This window comes from Anoplopoma fimbria, chromosome 2 (assembly GCF_027596085.1).
Source record: "Anoplopoma fimbria isolate UVic2021 breed Golden Eagle Sablefish chromosome 2, Afim_UVic_2022, whole genome shotgun sequence".
NCBI lineage: Eukaryota > Metazoa > Chordata > Actinopteri > Perciformes > Anoplopomatidae > Anoplopoma > Anoplopoma fimbria.
Window position 1 is genome coordinate 2730236 of NC_072450.1, and position 17817 is coordinate 2748052.

General features: G+C 40.1%; 1 protein-coding gene across 1 annotated transcript in view; it reads left to right on the forward strand.

Annotated features, from left to right (window-relative positions):
- The window catches only part of wdhd1 (WD repeat and HMG-box DNA binding protein 1), a 19483-nt gene extending 1675 nt beyond the window's left edge, over positions 1 to 17808 (forward strand). The window contains exons 3-26 of the mRNA XM_054612185.1: positions 1168 to 1279; positions 1379 to 1530; positions 3241 to 3352; positions 3493 to 3543; positions 3627 to 3722; positions 3816 to 3908; positions 4721 to 4827; positions 4976 to 5120; positions 5774 to 5984; positions 6694 to 6878; positions 7845 to 8029; positions 8117 to 8358; positions 9341 to 9478; positions 9587 to 9743; positions 10477 to 10591; positions 10700 to 10831; positions 11757 to 11983; positions 12195 to 12325; positions 12407 to 12463; positions 13186 to 13217; positions 13335 to 13499; positions 13703 to 13836; positions 13930 to 14065; positions 17433 to 17808. Of these exons, the coding sequence (XP_054468160.1) occupies positions 1168 to 1279; positions 1379 to 1530; positions 3241 to 3352; positions 3493 to 3543; positions 3627 to 3722; positions 3816 to 3908; positions 4721 to 4827; positions 4976 to 5120; positions 5774 to 5984; positions 6694 to 6878; positions 7845 to 8029; positions 8117 to 8358; positions 9341 to 9478; positions 9587 to 9743; positions 10477 to 10591; positions 10700 to 10831; positions 11757 to 11983; positions 12195 to 12325; positions 12407 to 12463; positions 13186 to 13217; positions 13335 to 13499; positions 13703 to 13836; positions 13930 to 14065; positions 17433 to 17636 (3319 nt within the window). The 3' untranslated portion in view covers positions 17637 to 17808. The remainder of the gene's footprint in view (positions 1 to 1167; positions 1280 to 1378; positions 1531 to 3240; positions 3353 to 3492; positions 3544 to 3626; positions 3723 to 3815; positions 3909 to 4720; positions 4828 to 4975; positions 5121 to 5773; positions 5985 to 6693; positions 6879 to 7844; positions 8030 to 8116; positions 8359 to 9340; positions 9479 to 9586; positions 9744 to 10476; positions 10592 to 10699; positions 10832 to 11756; positions 11984 to 12194; positions 12326 to 12406; positions 12464 to 13185; positions 13218 to 13334; positions 13500 to 13702; positions 13837 to 13929; positions 14066 to 17432) is intronic.
- Positions 17809 to 17817: the final 9 nt, after the last annotated feature.

Genomic DNA, 17817 nt, shown 5'->3' on the forward strand with positions numbered 1-17817 from the left:
AAATACATTGATTTATGACCATTTATATATATATATTATATCTTTATTATGCATAAAAAGCAACAAATACATTGATTTATGGCCATTTATATATATATTATATCTTTATTATGCATAAAAAGCAACAAATACATTGATTTATGACCATTTATATATATATTATATCTTTATTATGCATAAAGAGCAACAAATACATTGATTTATGACCATTTATATATATATATTATATCTTTATTATGCATAAAAAAGCATTACTGTCTAATATTACTAGTTAAAAGCTTCAGATTCATCAGTCTTTTGTTTACTTCTACAGTGTTATTGTGCACTTAACTTTGATTTATGACTTTCTATATCTGCACATCATGTTCCTTCAGTAATGCAAAACAACATTGTGCAGTAAAGACTTTATTTTGCATAAAAATGCAACAAATACAGTGTGAACTCTTTATATGTCACATTACTGTCTAATATTACTAGTCAAGAGATATTAATAATGACAGGAAAACATTAAATGTTAAATAGAAATAACTCTTTAAGATAAAATTCACACATGATGCTCAATAAGATTAATAAATGACCAACAAAAATCACATTTTACAATTTGAAAATAAGAAATGATGAAGTGCATTTTTTACTTTACACAAGTTTATAGTCTTACAAGAAATCTTGCAGCAAAAACAGTCTTATTTGGTCAAAAACACCGTAGCAAATAGCTCTTAATAATCAGGATGCACAATAGTAAGTTGATTTAAAGTAACAGTGTGAAGCATTTATGGGGATGTATTGATAGAAATGGAATATAATATTAATAAGTATGTTTTCTTAAGTGTATAATCAGCTAAAAATACTAATTGATGTGTTTTTGTTACCTTTAGAATGAGAAGTTATATCTACATATACAGAGTGGGTTCTCTTCACAGAGTCTGCCATGTTTCTACGGTAGCCCAGAATGGACAAACCAAACACTGGCTTTATAATAGGGATATTCACATTTTCACATCAAATCTTCCTAAACGCTTGGCACACTGGAGCTGCTAGATGATGACAAATGTTGCACACTTCACCTTTTAAATCTTCACTTTCTGAATATATAAAATATATATATATATAAAAAATTACTTTTCTGCTTCACGATATTCAAACCTGACCGTGATAAATCGTCCTCAGGTTCATTGTGACCTGTGGTAATGATGGAGACGTTCGTATTTGGGAGGGTCTGGATGATGACGACCCAAAGTTCATCACCGTCGGGGAGAAGGCGTACTCTCTCGCACTCAAGGTCGGTCACCATCTGTCTTCTGTATGTTTTGGATCTTTGATGATGTAATCTTTTGTAAATGAGTCAGTTGAGGATTGAGTCTTATCCTTCTCTCCACAGAATGGCAAGCTGGTGACGGCGAGCTCCAACAACACGGTGCAGATCCACACGTTTCCCGACGGCGAGCCGGACGGCATCCTGACCCGGTTCACCACCAACGCCACACACGTCACCTTCAACAGCAGCGGCTCCAGAGTCGCTGCCGGGTCCAGGTACTTATGATCCTCTTTAATAAAACCACAACGAGAAGCAGAGGATCTTATCTCCTCGCTCACTGATTTAGAGTCAGGGTTGGTTATCTTCTTCAAAAACATATATTTTTATTTGAAATAACAATGACAGCATTCAATGAATCAAATGCTTTGACGAAGAATGAAAACAATCCAGAATCTGTGGCTGTCACAGGACTGCAGAGAGCCTGATTGATGGGTTTACCTGCCTGCGCTCATTGTTCTTCACCTGAGTCTTCCACAAGCTGCTAGCTTAACAGCTGTGAGTGCTAACAGTAGCCATGTTGGTTGTTTACGTTCTTGATGATAATTCTGGGGGAGTGTGTTTGGATGGAGGCCCAAAGCTGCTACCTTCATTGTCAAATAGTTGGTAACACTGGTCTGGTTTTTGGGTTGATTCATTTTTTAAATCCATCGTTCTCTTGATAGTTTCTCAATATTACCAACCCTGGCTTTAAAGCGGCTGGACCCAAATATTAAACTACTTGATTATTCGTTTGTTGGAAAGGTAATCGGCTTTAAATTTAGCTATTTGACTATTGTTTGAACAAACATGCATTAAACACACCAGAAGCTTATGAGAAATGCCTCTTATTCAAAAACAAATAAACTACAAACAACAATACTGTAGAATAACAGAATCCTTAAATATGAATTAACGCTTTTAATGAAACCGAAAGCCCTTCATCTCAGCTGAGAACGGAGAAATGTCTGACTGAGTCCTTATCGAGTCATGTCATGGAGACGACCCAGAACCCTTGTGTGTGTGTGTGTGTGTCTTCGTATATATGTATGTACATGTATGTATAAATACCAAATTCTATTCTATTTTTAATCTGTCCAATATATAACAAACTGTCCAGACGTTCAGCTATTTGAACTTTTGCTGACGCTGCAGGTTAAAGTCTTTACTGGTAGACTATCAATCAACAAACTGGTTTAAAATGTTTTATTACAGAGGCTCCGCCCATATGGACAATAACCCTTAAAGAAATCGAATTTCAAATGTATGTATCTTCAGCTATGAGGTCGTCCAGCTGACTCATGGGTTCATCCTGAGTCTGTTCTCACCACTGATCCCAGATAAGAACCCGAGAGACGAGTGAACGTCACGTCTACTCTGTGAAGCGATGCGCGTTCTCTCCGCTCCGGCGTGTCCCGTGGCGGCAGGTGAAGAAGCTGTCGTGCGTAACGTGTCCGCTGTGTTCAGTCCGCTCTGACTAACCCAGACTGTGATCATCATTATGTTCAGTGTTGTTGTTCCAGTTCAGAACAGTGTGTCTGGACCACGTCTCCTCCTCACAGACGGAGCACCACCATGGATCTCTTTATGATCAGTCTTTATTGGACATAAACGTCTTGTTTGCTGCCAGAATTGATTCTCCCCGAGCGAGTTTATCACAGCAATGAAAGCTCAGAGCATGGCGCCTTATTGATGCTGCTATTTTCACACCGGTAATTTCTGTTGTGGTATTGATTTAAAAAAAAAAAAATCAGGCGTCTGAGGCTGTTAGGGCGAATTTGACATCTGCAGGGAATCAGGATTATTCTGCTTCCTTCTTTCATTGATTTGACAATTTGCACTTCACAGCTGATGTCCCTCCGTTCTGTCGGTCACGTGTGAACACAGATGACATTCACGTGCCAGTTTTCCACATATTTGTTCTTATTCATCCCTCTGTTTTCCTGCAGTGACTTCATGGTTAAGGTGGTGGAGGTGTCGGACAGCAGCCAGCAGAAAACGCTGCGAGGCCACGAGGCGCCCGTCCTCAGTGTCACCTTTGACCCCAAAGATGACTTCCTGGTGCGTAAACCTTTTTTTCTCTGGATGTTAGAAATGCAATGAGTCATGTGAGAGGGATTCGAGTAAAGAAACATATTGTCAGGCAGAGACTTGTGGCACATTTTCAGCAACAAATCCAAATCTTCTGCTCTCTCCGTCAGGCGTCTGCCAGCTGCGACGGCTCCGTGGTGGTGTGGAACATCGAGGACCAGGTACGTCAGTGTTTTTTATTTTATTTATCTGCACTCCCATCAGTCCAGGGTGTCAGACTCTGATCTGCTTTGTGTCCGTTCAGTCTCAGGTGATCAGCTGGCCTCTGCTGCAGAAGACCAACGACATCAGTAATGCAAAGTCTCTGTGTCGGCTGGCCTGGCAGCCTGTGACGGCAAAGGTGGGTGACGCACCTCTTTAGAGCTGGTTACTGTTAAATCTAGTTACATGATTATGATCTAATCAATGTCAAAATATCTGTTTCTGTGCTCAGTTATTAGCGGTTCCTGTGGAGACGAAGGTCCACCTGTATGAGCGAGGGTCCTGGGATCTTGTGAGCACGCTGTCCGATGACCTGCAGACACAGGTGGGTGAAGTCCAGGTGGATGTACTCTATGAGCATGTTTAGGGGCAACAATTTTCAGTCGTTAGTCCAAGATGATGCTGCTACAACCCGCGTATACAAACCAACCAATCCAAATACAGGGGGGAATACCAACAGGGGTTTTTAGGATCCTTGGGCAAGAAAATGTGAGCCTCAAACGCAGTTTCTGTTCACCAATTTGAGCCTGTTCTGCGTCAATTTATGGTGGAAAAACAGGATCACACCTATACCGATAACGAGGGTAGCATAAAAGCATGGTGGAATTGGCTAACTAACTAGAGGACAGGTGGCTACTTAGCTAGCTTGTTAATTCCAGCATGCTTTCATGCAACACTGGTTACAGAAATTGAGCCGAACAAAGTTGTCAAGTATCTCTTGATAGAAATTGACAAGAGTGTGTGGATTGAGCATTAACTTTTACTAAATTTAAAGGCTGGCTTGTTAGCTAGCTACCTTGCTAATACCATGCTACACTGCTGGCTGGTGGCCGGCGGCAGCAACAGGTCTTACGGTCTCTCCGCCTCACTCCTTGTTGCTAGGAGACTACTTGTGGGCAAACATAACCTGTTTGCTGCTTTGTTAAAACACTTTCTATCTGATTAATTTTGTTCTTTTTTCCTCCCGTGTTCCTTCCTGCTCTCTGTCCCCCCACCATCCTTTATCTGACATGAGATGAAGTCTCTCTGCAGCCTGACGCACATCATCAGACCAAATATCGGATACAATCTGAAGGCACAAAAATGTGTTTCCTCCTCATTTTCAAACTCTTTTTTTCCACCCTGTTGTCTCTGCAGCTCATCAACGTGGTGGCCTGGTCTCCGTGTGGTCAGTTCCTGGCGGTTGGCAGCGTGGGGGGATCACTGACGGTGTGGGACGTGAACAGGAAGCTCTGCGTGGAAAGGTGAGGATCGACAAAATAAGAGCATTGAAAGTTGTCGTTCAAATGATCCTGTTACCAACCGGCCAAAGCAGCGTCTGCGTTGTTGCCGCCATGTTCGACCAGACGTTCAGGATCATCTACAGTTGACGTTGTCTCGTCTCCTCTGCAGGCAGAAGCACGAGAAAGGCTTCACGGTGTGCAGTTTGGCCTGGAACCCGTCAGGCAGCCAGATAGCCTACACCGACACCGAGGGCTGTCTGGGTCTGCTGGACGGATTCAGCAGTTCCACCTCCACCTCCACCTCCACCAACAAGGTACTGATCAGGAAACACACCTTCTAAATGTTGATTACAACTCTGTAATACCAACTAGGCAGAGGTGGAATGTAACTAAGTAAACTTACAAGTTTGAGGTACTTGTACTTTATTTGAATATTTTATTTAATGCTACTTTATGCTTCTACTTCACTACCGTTCTGTGACAATTTAAGTTATTTTGCAGATTCAAAATTTTTTTTTCGCACAAAACATGAAAATGTATAAGTAGAGCTGAATTGACTCGTCGGTTAATCAATTGACAGAAAATGTATAATAAAATATTTTTGAGTCATTAAAAAAGAAGTAAAAACATTTGATGGTTACAGCTTCACAAATGTGAAGATTTGCTGCTTTTCCTTTTGAATAATATCAATGTATTAATAATAATGTAAATATATTCGTAATTATGTTACTATATCTTTAATAGTGTTAATTATGTTAATGTATTAGTAATAATGTTAATCGTGTTATATCTACTTGCATACTTTTAAAACGGTGACAATACTCTAAAATTGTTCTTATCGCTCTTTTAAATTCCACGACAATCAATCTTTTTATTTTCCTGGCAAAACACACAACAAAACACAACATTTGTCTTGTTTTTTATTACATCGTGTTTATGTTAAATATCTCCGTCTCTCGACTTTCAGCAAGCAACGGCAAAAAAACCAGGAAAAGACTACGACGCCCTGTTTGACGACGACGACGATGACAGAGTGATGGATGAAGGTCTGAGCGACACAAACTCACCGGTGAAGAAACCCGTCGCCGGGGACGACGATGACGACGACGACTTCCTCATGCCTGCCACGGGGCGGGTGAGGAACCGAGGGGCGATCCTGGACGATGAGAACTCCATGGGTGAGTGATGACGAGGATCAATGACCGATTAAAGACGTAAAACAACAGGAAGTGAGTTTAGAAACTGTCAGGATGAAAAAAAAAACTAACGAGACTCTTCAGCGCTCCTTGTTGTAGATTCAAAAAGTCCACAGAAGCTGTAAAGACCGTCAGTATTGTCAGATTTTCATCTTTCCGATGGTCCTTGAACACATCATGTTGGGACAGATGGTTCCATCAACAAAAGCATAAAATTGTGATATTTAATTAAAAAACATTTAATTCTACATGTGTCATTTAGAATAGTAAACCCTTTGCTTTAACCAGATTCTGTAAAAAACATTAAATCAAAGCAAAAAACGCCCCGAAAATCTAATTTCTTTATTCCAATTCGGACTCGAGAATTAAATTAGATTTTGGTGGTTAAAAAAAATGTCACATGTGAAATTCCTTTTATATGCACACTGGCTATACTTAAAACCTAAAACCCCCAAAATATCATATTCAGACAATAACATAGAAAAGAAATAAAAGGAGAGAACATTTGCTGTTATTGCAACATAAATTTATAAAATAATCAAAGTTGAAAATGTGTTTTCTGTTGATCGATTGAGACTTTTGCACAAGAAGTAAATCTCATCAGAAGGAGAAAAAGGGAATCTGTCTTCTTGTTGAGTGAAGTTTAGTTTTAACTATTACAAACTGTTCTATTGATGTGTCTTTTCTTCAGACACCGGATCGCTGAAGACCGGTTGGGACAAATTTGTGAACGATGACGATGCGAGCAGCACCATCGTGCCGGCGGCGGCTCCGATGGCGCCCCTTCGTCCCGTCTACGATGGACCTCTACCGACGGCGCCCCAGAAGGCCTTTCAGCCGGGCTCCACTCCGGCTCACCTCACTCACCGCTTCATGGTAGAATCATTTTGTTGTGCTGCTTTCATCCTTTTCTCCAAGATGCAAATATGTTTTATTAATTTCTTACTTTATGGAAAAAAAGGTAAATGTTGTCATTTTGGAATTGACATAAAATATTATGCTTCAGTCAGTATTTGTTGGCGTTTAGCCTTTCAAAAAAAGATCGTTTCACTGCTTTTCTGTCGTGTCTGCCGTTACTAAGCAACTAAACCTGTGCATTGTGAAGAGCATGATGATGATGATGAAGATGATGACTGGTGATTTAGCAGTAAGCTTCTCTGACTAAACTAAACAAAGTCAAAATAAAGGAACTGCAAATCTGTCACTGTAGCTTTAATGCTCCATTTGACATCTTCAGTTTGACGTCTTTGCACAGAAAAGGTAACACAAGTCAAATAATCTGTTGCACAAAATGTGAAGCTCTGTGAACTTAAAATGACTAACTCCTCCTCCTTTTATTAACCATCACACCCTGAATAGTAGCCACATGTCTACGTTGACACTGCGTCATGTGAACATCCCCTTAAGCTGCGTTCACAACAAACAAAGCAAATTATCGCCTCCAGAGTTTGATCATTGGGTTTTTTGCGTCACACGCGCTGGAGGAGTGTGTAGCCTCTCTGTGTAGACAACCGTCATCAATCGTGGCTGAAATCAGAACTATTGCTGCTTTGTTCTTGTTTACAAGTCCCAGATATCCCAGGAGACTAGGCGCCTGTCTGGTTTAAATGTCACCAAGCTGTATTTACTGGAGTTTACCAAACCGAAAAAAGATAATCCTTTATTAGTCCCGCAGCGGGGAAATTTGCAAAAAGTCTAAGTCTGTGTTTTGTCAGGTCTTAAAATGATTGTTTTCTGAGTTCAGAGGCCTTGCATATGGTGTGAACACAACATTAGACTCCCTAAAATGATAATAAAAAGATTTCCAGTCTCACATGTAGTAACAAACGACTTGTCCCTCAGATGTGGAACTCGGTGGGAATCGTTCGCGGCTACAACGACGAGCAGGACAACGCCATCGACGTTGAGTTTCACGACACGGCCGTGCACCACGCCATGCACCTCACCAACTCGCTGGGTCACACCATGGCGGATCTTTCCCAGGAGGCCGTGCTGCTGGCGTGTCCCAGCACGGACGAGCTCGCCAGGTGAAACATCCTTCTGTCCCGTTACTGTGTGACTTGTTCATGTTAAATCTTCTCACCGCTCCTCCTCCTCCTCCTCCTCCTCCTCAGTAAGCTTCAGTGCCTCCACTTCTCGTCCTGGGACACCAACAAGGAGTGGATGGTGGACCTGCCGGAGGGCGAGGACGTTCGGGCGCTGTGTCTCGGTCAGAGCTGGGCGGCCGTCGCCACCAGCGCCATGATGCTCCGACTCTTCTCCATCGGAGGAGTCCAGAAAGAGATCTTCAGCCTGCAGGGGAACGTGGTCTGTATGGTCGGACACGGAGAGCAGCTGCTCATCGTCTACCACAGAGGTTAGAGAGACACAGAGACACACACACACACACACACACACACACACACACACACACACACACACACACACACACACACACACGCGGGGCATGACAACACTTCCTTTGCCAACATGTGCGGGCATGTGTTTGATGACGTCTGCTGTAAAAAAAAAAAAAAAAAAAAAAAAAAGTTGATTTTATTAGTATCCTACTAAACATTTCCAAAAACTCCACTCACAACATATTTTTATCTAACGAAATCAAATATCAATATTTTTTGACGTTTAGCCTTTAAAAACAACATTTTGCGGTCAAACACTAGTTTTCTCTCCTCAAGAGAGGCACCTGTATTAACAGAGCGGTCTAGCAGCAATCTAACAGCACCATAAGATTACATTTATATAATCACAATAACAAAAAAATATCTATTTTTTCACATAATTTAGAGTGATAACGTCATATAACATTTGAAGCTTCATACAAAAAACATAATAGAAGCTTTGAACATAAATAACACCAAATCACATTCAGTAGAGCGCTATAGTGGACAATAGTCTGCCAGGCTCATTTTTGGGTGATTTTCAATCATTTAAGGCCTCTGAAGATTAAAGAGTTCAGTAATCCTTCAGTATTTTGATTGTTTGAGACACTTTTAGTTAATCTCATCAGTTATTTTGCATCTGTTGCATCAGTTTCATTCATAAAATGTTGTCTTTTAGGGCATCTGCAATTTGACTGTGATTGACGGTTAAATTCATTTTCATTTAGCAAAAAAATGAAATGAAACCAGTAACTGCTATGAAACTCTAAACACTACAGCGTGCTTTGGGAACTGACCAGCAAATAGACAAAAACATTATAGTAAATGACCTAAATCGACATTATATGCTGTGTATTAAAACAGACACTGAAGAATATATTGAAGCGTCACTCAAAAACATATTTTGTAATCTTTATCGAGGCCTTACGTTGGTTCTTGTGTCTTCATTTCCGTCCTCAGCTCCAGGTTTTGACGGGGATCAAGCTCTGGGCGTCCAGCTGCTGCAGTTCGGTCGAAGGAAGAGGCAGCTCATCAACGGAGAACCGCTCCCTCTGTCCCACAAAGCTCACCTGTGCTGGCTCGGATTCACTGCCGAGGGTCCGTTTGTGGACAACATATGTTTGACCTTGTTTATTAAAGCAGCAGAAACAACTAGTTTTGGATACTTTTTTGGATTTGTAAGATGACTCCCCGGTTATCTTTCAGGTACCCCGTGCTATGTGGATTCGGATGGAGTCGTCCGGATGCTGAACCGTTCCCTTGGCAACACGTGGACTCCAGTGTGTAACACCAGAGAAACCTGCAAAAGCAAATCGGACCACTACTGGGTGGTCGGGATACACGAGAACCCTCAGCAGCTCAGGTGACTCTCTCTCCTCCACTGTAATGTTTCTGTCGGCTTCTACACACATGATGCTGGTTACGTGTCGTCTATTCTTTGAAAATAGTGATGGAGGCAGGTTACAGCTGAATATTGTATGAATATTACCTTTTAAATCAGACGTCCACAGAGAGGAATATATTAATGTATGACTCCCCCATCAGTCATAGCGGCTAGATCATCACTGATAATGTTCTAGAGAATGATCACTGAAGACAATGAGCAGGAATCTGAATCTAAATGGAGCATCATTTACTAAATGAACATCATGCTGTATTGAAGAAGACTTGAAACTAGAGATTGAGACCATAAACTCATGTTTACAATGTTTACTGAGGGAATAAATCAAGAGAGAAGTAGAGTCATTTTCTCATAGACTTCTATACAACCAGAGGAGTCGCCCCCTGATGGACAGGAGAGAGAATGCAGGTTTCAGACGTTCCTGCTCTGGCTTCACGTTTCAGAACCGGAGGTTCCCGCCTGTTTAAAATAGAAAATTTGCATTAGTATAGTTGCTGTTTGGCACCAGCCAGATCAAGCAGACGTTTGGATTCAAATCTAAAAATTGCTGTATGCTTTGTAAAATAGTAGAATAATAAAACTGAAATGTGCAAAATAACCAGTTAGATGTCTCATATTTCCTGACCCTGATGTGATCCTGTTGTTCCTGCTGGTTTATTATCATGTTTTAGAGTTTGTTTTCTCTTCCTGTCAGGTGTATTCCCTGTAAAGGCTCCAGGTATCCTCCCACTCTGCCCAGACCGGCTGTGGCCATCCTGCCCTTCAAGCTGCCTCTGTGTCAGACCTCCACAGAGAAAGGACAGATGGAGGTAAACCTCATCTCTCCTCTTCCTCTTCCTTTACCTCTCCTCCTCTGTCCTCCTTCGTCCTCCTCTCGCCGCCTCTCTCCTCACCTGTCCTCCTCTCTCCTCCTCCAGGAGCAGTTCTGGCGTTCCGTCCTCTTCCACAACCACTTCAGCTTCCTGTCGTCCAGCGGCTACGAGGTCGACGAGGACGGACAGACTCGGTCCCAGAAGGAGCAGCAGGAGCTCCTCATGAAGATGTTCGCAGTGAGTCTGAAAACTTCAGTCACAATCTTTATTAATTATTATGATCATCACTGATTAAGATCCTGATCAGATGGAGCACGTACTGAAGTTTGTCTTTTTTAATATTTATTACAATATACATATATTTATATTATGTTATAAGATATAATATATATATTAATATATTAACTTACAAAATATAATATTATATTTCATAATAAGAATATATCATAATATAACAATATATTTATAATAATAATAATAGCAATAATAATTTTGAGAATGATTATTACATTATGATTATCATGATTATTGTTATTATTATGCAAATTATTAAAATTGTAATTATAACTATACTGATCATTTTATATATTTATTTATATATATTTATTTATATATATATATATTTATTTATATATAGATATATAAATATTTATTTATTTTTGTATATATATATATATTATTATTATTATTATTATTATTATTATTATTATTTGCTTGGAAATAACTGAATGAGTGCTAATGCTAGCTTAACACAAACCATGAACTGTACACTACCTAATAGAGAATAGTACAGTTTAAATAACTGAAAACAACTAATCTCAAATGCAGCATTAATTTTTTCGTTTTCTGTTCAGATTGTTGAAACTTCGGTTATTAAAGTCATATATAGCTCTGAGTATGCAGCAAAAGCCACCACAATGAGGAGTAAAACATGTAAAAAAAAAAAAAAGATAATGATTAATAAGTTTAATGAAATCTTCAGTAAAGAGGAAAAAAACAAAACACCAAAGTATGGTTTACATTTTGTACAACCTTGTCATTTTTTTAATTGTAGAAATAAATGTTAATGACTTTGGGCACTTTTCCGCTTTCTTAGAATAACTTTTTTCTTCCACGATGCGTTCAGGGTGCTCATGTAAAAACGTGAATCCTTGTCTTCCAGCTGTCCTGTAAGCTGGACAGGGAGTTCCGCTGCGTGGAGCTGGCCGAGCTCATGGACCAGAACGTGGTGACTCTGGCCATCCGGTACGCGTCCCGGTCCAGACGCATGGCCCTCGCCCAGCGGCTCAGCGAGATCGCCCTGGAGAAGGCCAACCAGATCCAGGAGGAGGAGGAGCCGGAGGAACAGGAAGTAGAGCCGGAATACATCGCCGCCAGACGGCCTTCTGGGTAACGATCATTCAGGTTCTCACCTGTAGTTTTAAGGCTGGACTCTGTGTGCAGAGACATAATTAAAGTAAATATAAGAACCTTATCTGACGTGTTATTGGCTAATATTCAATATTAAATGATTCTGATCAGGATTATAACATTTAATCAGAAGCTACGATGCTTCAGTAGGTGGAATAGATTTTGATAAACTGTTTTTTTATTTGGACAGGTACGGTCAGAGCGAGGTCACAGGAGGGCGTCATGGCAACAGACGAAATCAGGAGGAGGAAGAGGAGCAAGTAGAAGAGCTCAGAGAGGAAGAGGAGGAGGCGGAGGAGGAGGAAGCAGAAACCAGAAAACGTCAGCTCCACCTCTTTTATAAACTCTGTTTTCAGTGAAAGATGTCAGTGATTCTCATGTTGGACGTGTCTCATTCTGCAGGTGTGAATCCGTTTGCTAAAGAAGCATCTTCACCTGTGATTCCTTCTCTGACACCAAGTGAGTAAACAAGATCTACATCAAGGTAGATATCTAATAATGAGATATTGAATTGTAAACAGTAGAGTTTTGGTTTCATTGCCATATACCGTTAATCCTTTATGCATCAATAGGGACTTTTTTTGGCTTTTGTATTTCGATCATTGCCTGTTTATGCACATGGCATCAGTTTTGGCAAGAATTTGTTTTTTTTATTTAAAATTCTGGAAGCTGAACCTAAGTAATAAATAAACTACTGTTATATTATAACTATTCTACAAATGAAAGAATGTTTGGGAGTATTGATCAGGACTGAAGTTTGTTAAAAGATTTAACTCAGTGAAAATAAAAATTCTGAAGCTGAACAAAGAAATTAAAGGAATCCAAATTAATATTGCTTTTAAGTCACTGACAGCTCAGACTGAAAAAATTGAAATTACTCTAGCATTAATTATATAGGAAATAATAAAAATGTTTGGCATAATGTAAATAAACAGGAATTTAAAGGGTAAAAACTCTTTATGATCAGAATTGAAGTTTGTTAAAAGGTTTAACTCAAGGAAAATGGAAAAAATATTCATATATAATGTATTTTATCTTCTAAACAACAACAATGTTTAACAAGGGTTAAAATAATTCGCATGATAAGGATTCCAGCAGGCGTATGATCAGAGATCCACTTTGAGTCTGGAAAAAATACTTTTTTGTTTAAATTGGCATCTTGCGTCTTTTCTTTTTTACAGTTGGTAAAGTCGGACGTGCAAATCCTTTCAAGGTAATATTTTGAAGGCGTTATGTTTGATTTCTTTAAGGGTGAATATACAGAAAGTTTGATATGAAGGGAGACATGTTCGGAGGAAGAATGATGAAGCTTTAATCATGACTCCTGCAGGTCCTCGGCTCAGCGAGGCCCTCGTCTTCGTCGCCTCAGCCTCGAGTGGCCAACATCCTGGACAACATGACGTCCAGCAGGAAGTCGTCTCCGCTCAGCGGATCTGCAGGGAAACCGGGAAAAGGCCCCGTCCTCAAACCGCTGGCCCCCCGGCCCAGAACCAAGGTACCACGATCCAACTTTACAGCCTGGCTCATCTTTCTAGCCCTCTGAACACCGGGCCTTTTGGCTCCTGTCACAGTTTTTTCTCTGTGGCCTTGATTTTCACTGCAGTGTAAAAGTCCTGCTCCTGTAGATGTGCCTGTGCATATCTATGTTGCCGGACTGGATAATGTAACTGGAGATATTTGCTCATATTTCCTCTCCAGACTCAGTCCACTCTGCTGCAGATGACGAGCTCAAAGAAGAAGACTCAGGAGAACTCACAGCCGGCTGCAGAGCCGCAGAAACAACCAGAAGCTCCGCCTCCAGCTTCTCCTGCAGACAACACAGAAAACAAGAGGTAAAGGATGGAGTCGTACAGCTCTTTGTGAAGTGACTAAACCAGAAGCTAGAAGGTGGACTGACTCGTTTGTGTCGTTGACTGTCTGTTCAGACCGAAGACGGGCTTCCAGTTCTGGCTGGAGGAGAACAGGAAGAGCATCACCGCCGACCAGCCGGACCTGGAGGAGACGGACGTCATCAAAGAGGCCATGGGGCGTTTCAGGACGCTGTCGGCAGAGGAGCGACTGGTGAGAAACACCGAGGGGGTTCAGAGAGGAGCGCCAGGGTCAAAACAAGAGATGGAGTCTGGAAAAGCAAATAATCTGTAATCTACAGAGAAACTATAGAAGAGTTTGGTTTTAATCACGATTGGAATTGTTTCAAGATGTTATTGGCATTTATTTTATTTAGATTTCAGCTTTAGTTTGTGAAAAAAAATAAGGAATCAAATTTTAAGCATCCGACAAATAACGGCCAAATATGGTCACTGGCTGCAAAAAGCCAAGATGGACGACGACCAAATTTCCGAACTCGAGGCTTCAAAACATCAGTCCACAAACCAACGATGTCACCATGACTACGTCCACTTCTTATTCACAGTTTATGGTTATAATACAGAAGATTCGGGGGGGAAAAGGAGACAAATTACAATGTAAACAGACTCTGTGATTAAATGATGACGTACAGGAAGCATGTGACTTCAACGTCCACTACGGCTTCTGATCCGCTAGAGACAGAAACGATCTCCTCACATTAACACACAAAACAAACACAAATGTAATGTTTACATTTTCATCGTTTGAGGTTTGACTGACGCTCTTTTGTTTACGTCATCTTGTTGCGCCCTCGTCTTCGGTTTAACACCTTCTGCTTATCTCGATGAACAAACTCCCAATAATGGCGTAACAGTAGAAGATGTCGTATCGCATTATCTTTAGCCAGGCCAACATTTTATATATTTAATCGTTTGTTTGGTAAATTACAGGTAGAAAACTGTGTTGTTTGGCTTTTCCAGACGAACACTTCCGAGTGTTTTCATTGTAATATTTCAAGGCTAATGATGTGATATCAGCTTATCTTTAAAATGTAGCCTCGAACCTTTAAATCATTGTTTCCTCTTCGTCAACTACAGTCAATCTAAAAGAACCAAAGAAAACCCAACGTGTTCATCTGCTCCTTCAGAGGAGAAAGGTGTTTCTAGCCGGGCGTTTCCTGTTCCTCCTGCTTTGATCTGGTTTGGCCTGAAGAGCACAGCGACCAGTGAAACCGTCAGTTAGGCGCTCAGGCAGTTACATTGTGATGCGTTCAGGCTCTGTTCAGTTAAATGAGTATTGGCTGAAGGTAAATTATAACGTTATCATGACGTGTTCACATGTAATCTGTAAAATGTAGTGTTGGTGATGAACTAGAATAAATCCAGTAGTTTGAAGATGTTTTCACATTAATATAAAACAGATATTAGAGATGAATTATGATGTTTAACTTCCTAACACTAGCTCTAAGATTATAACACATCATTAAAACTAATAATGAAGAGATCTGTTTTAATCCATAGAAATAGAGTCTGTTGGCTCAGTGATGACGCAGCTCATCCGTTCACCACGCCGGCGTTAATAGACGTCGATGTGTTGGTTGGTGTGGTGGTCCGGTCCCTGACCCTGCATACATCAAGACTGTCAGCAGAGAGCCGGAGGACACTCGACAGGGGAGGAGGGGGAGGGGGGGGAGGGACGCCTGTTGCCTGGGAACCCTGTCGAGTGTGTTTTGGCAGCGAGGGCACAAAGCATTGATCTTATGATAATACCACAGAGAGACGGCCAGTCTGCAGGAGCAACACGTGATGATACAATGTTCTTTTATGGATGTGTGTTCTGATTTATATAAAAAAAAATAAGACTTTTCATATCTGTTATTCGAATTCAAACATTTTTTTTGCATCAGAACAAAACAAATGTACACATTCTACAACCTAGAAGACATTTCTTGGGGTTGTTTTTTGTGTGTTAAAAGGTTAGTTCAGACCAAAGTCACACAAACAAACGTGTAGAAGCAGCAGTGGACAGAATAGATAAGATTTGTGTTTTTCTGAATGGAGTCTGGTGTCTTTGAAGAGAGCATGAATAACAGATTCAGTTCCCGTCATAAAGCTCTGTCTGACAGAAAGACAAAGAGGTGAAAATACTCTAAATATAGCGTTCAATTAAACTGGTATTGATTATTGTAGGTGTCTAAAATACGTCCACAGCAGAACATTGATTTACAGTCAACAGTCAAAAACCTAAATATTTTAAATTCACAGTCATATAAAATGGGGAAAACCAGTAAATTCTAATATTTTAGTAGCAAGAACCTGAATATTTTCCTTTTTGATAAATGACCTAAACTAATCAAACAGACTGTCAGGTTTTCTGTCCGTCACCTAATCGGTTTATCTGAGCGATCGTCTCCTCCGTTATCTGGACGTTTGATCCGTTATCTGGACTTCCTGATTTGATTTCCATCCTCTCACTGACACCTGTAGCGACCCGACACAAATCATTCTGATGATATGTTAGTTCATTTCATTTAGAATTGTTTTATTATTGAGCAAAGTAACAGGAATTATTTTGATGATGTACTTTATAAACCCCCTTTTTTTTAATTGCTGTTTCAAAATCAGTTTTTAATCTACCTTTTAAATTAGTTTGAACTTAATTCATTATACAATTTTTTCCCTTTTTACTATGATTATTTATTATTTTAATGTATTTCAGTTTGATTTTTTTTTTTTTACTCATGATTATTTTATTTCATATTAATATTATTTTATGTATTATTATTATTCAGTATTAATATTTCCCCCTTTTATTTATCTCCCTTAAAAATACTGGTATTGGATTTAAATATGACTTGCGCATATTTTTTGCCTTTTTTTTTTTATTACATTTACGACAAAATTAGTTTGTATCGGGAAAACAAAAGTACATGTAATGATGAAACAAGTCAATAAATAAAAAGTAATAAATAGATAAAATATAATCTGTGACAGCGGAGGATTTTACTTTTCAGTTTGGCTATAAAACAAAAATGGAAAATGGATCTGCAGAGTGTGTGAGTGTGAGTGTGAGTGTGAGTGTGAGTGTGAGTGTGAGTGTGAGTGTGAGTGTGTGTGTGTGTGTGTGTTAATTACATTATTCTGTCCGAATACAATAAAGTGACACGTGTATAGCGCGTCGTCACAGCTGGTGATGTGTGTTTGAATAGGAACGGGGGTTAATAGGCAGTGCTTCCTCAGGCGCTGGAGGTGAGCTGTGTGTGTGTGTGTGTGCTCACCAGGCCTGATGATTCATCCCGACTCCATTACGTCCAGGAAAGCGCTTCCTTTTGTCTCCAGAAAATAAATAAACAAAACCACGCAGAGGGAAAAAGAGGCAGCAGCCTGTCAGCAGTGATTATACATGACAGGATGCAATTACAGACCGTGTGTTTGTGTGTTAGTGTGTGTTTGTGTGTGTGTTTCAGTCGTCCTCATGTAGGTGGATGGAAACAGATGAACAATATGTTTTTGTGCTGTTCGGTAATTAACATGTTCATTTCACGTCCTCTTCTGATCTTTTTTGTCTCGTTTCATTTCAGTCGTGGACGGAAAGAGCAAAAGGCCAAACTGGAGATGCAGCTGATCTGAAGAAGAGGAAGAGAGCTGAAGGAGGAGGAGAAGGGGGAGGTGGAGGAGGAGAAATAGAAAATGGACAGGCAGAAGCAGATGAAAATAGTGCCAAGAAGAAGAAATCTTTGGATCCCTCCGCCAAGCTTTCAGCGTTTGCTTTTAACAAAAGCTAAATGTTTTAAATCTTTTCTTTGATCAGATTTATTTTGTTGTTGAATCTGTTCTTTGAGGCTCTTCATCCAAACATTTAAAGCCCTTCAGAGTTGATCAGATGGACGTTCATCAATCACGGAGTGCTCTTTATTCTGTTTTTACGTTTATAAAATGTATTCTCTGTATTTTAACAAATAAATA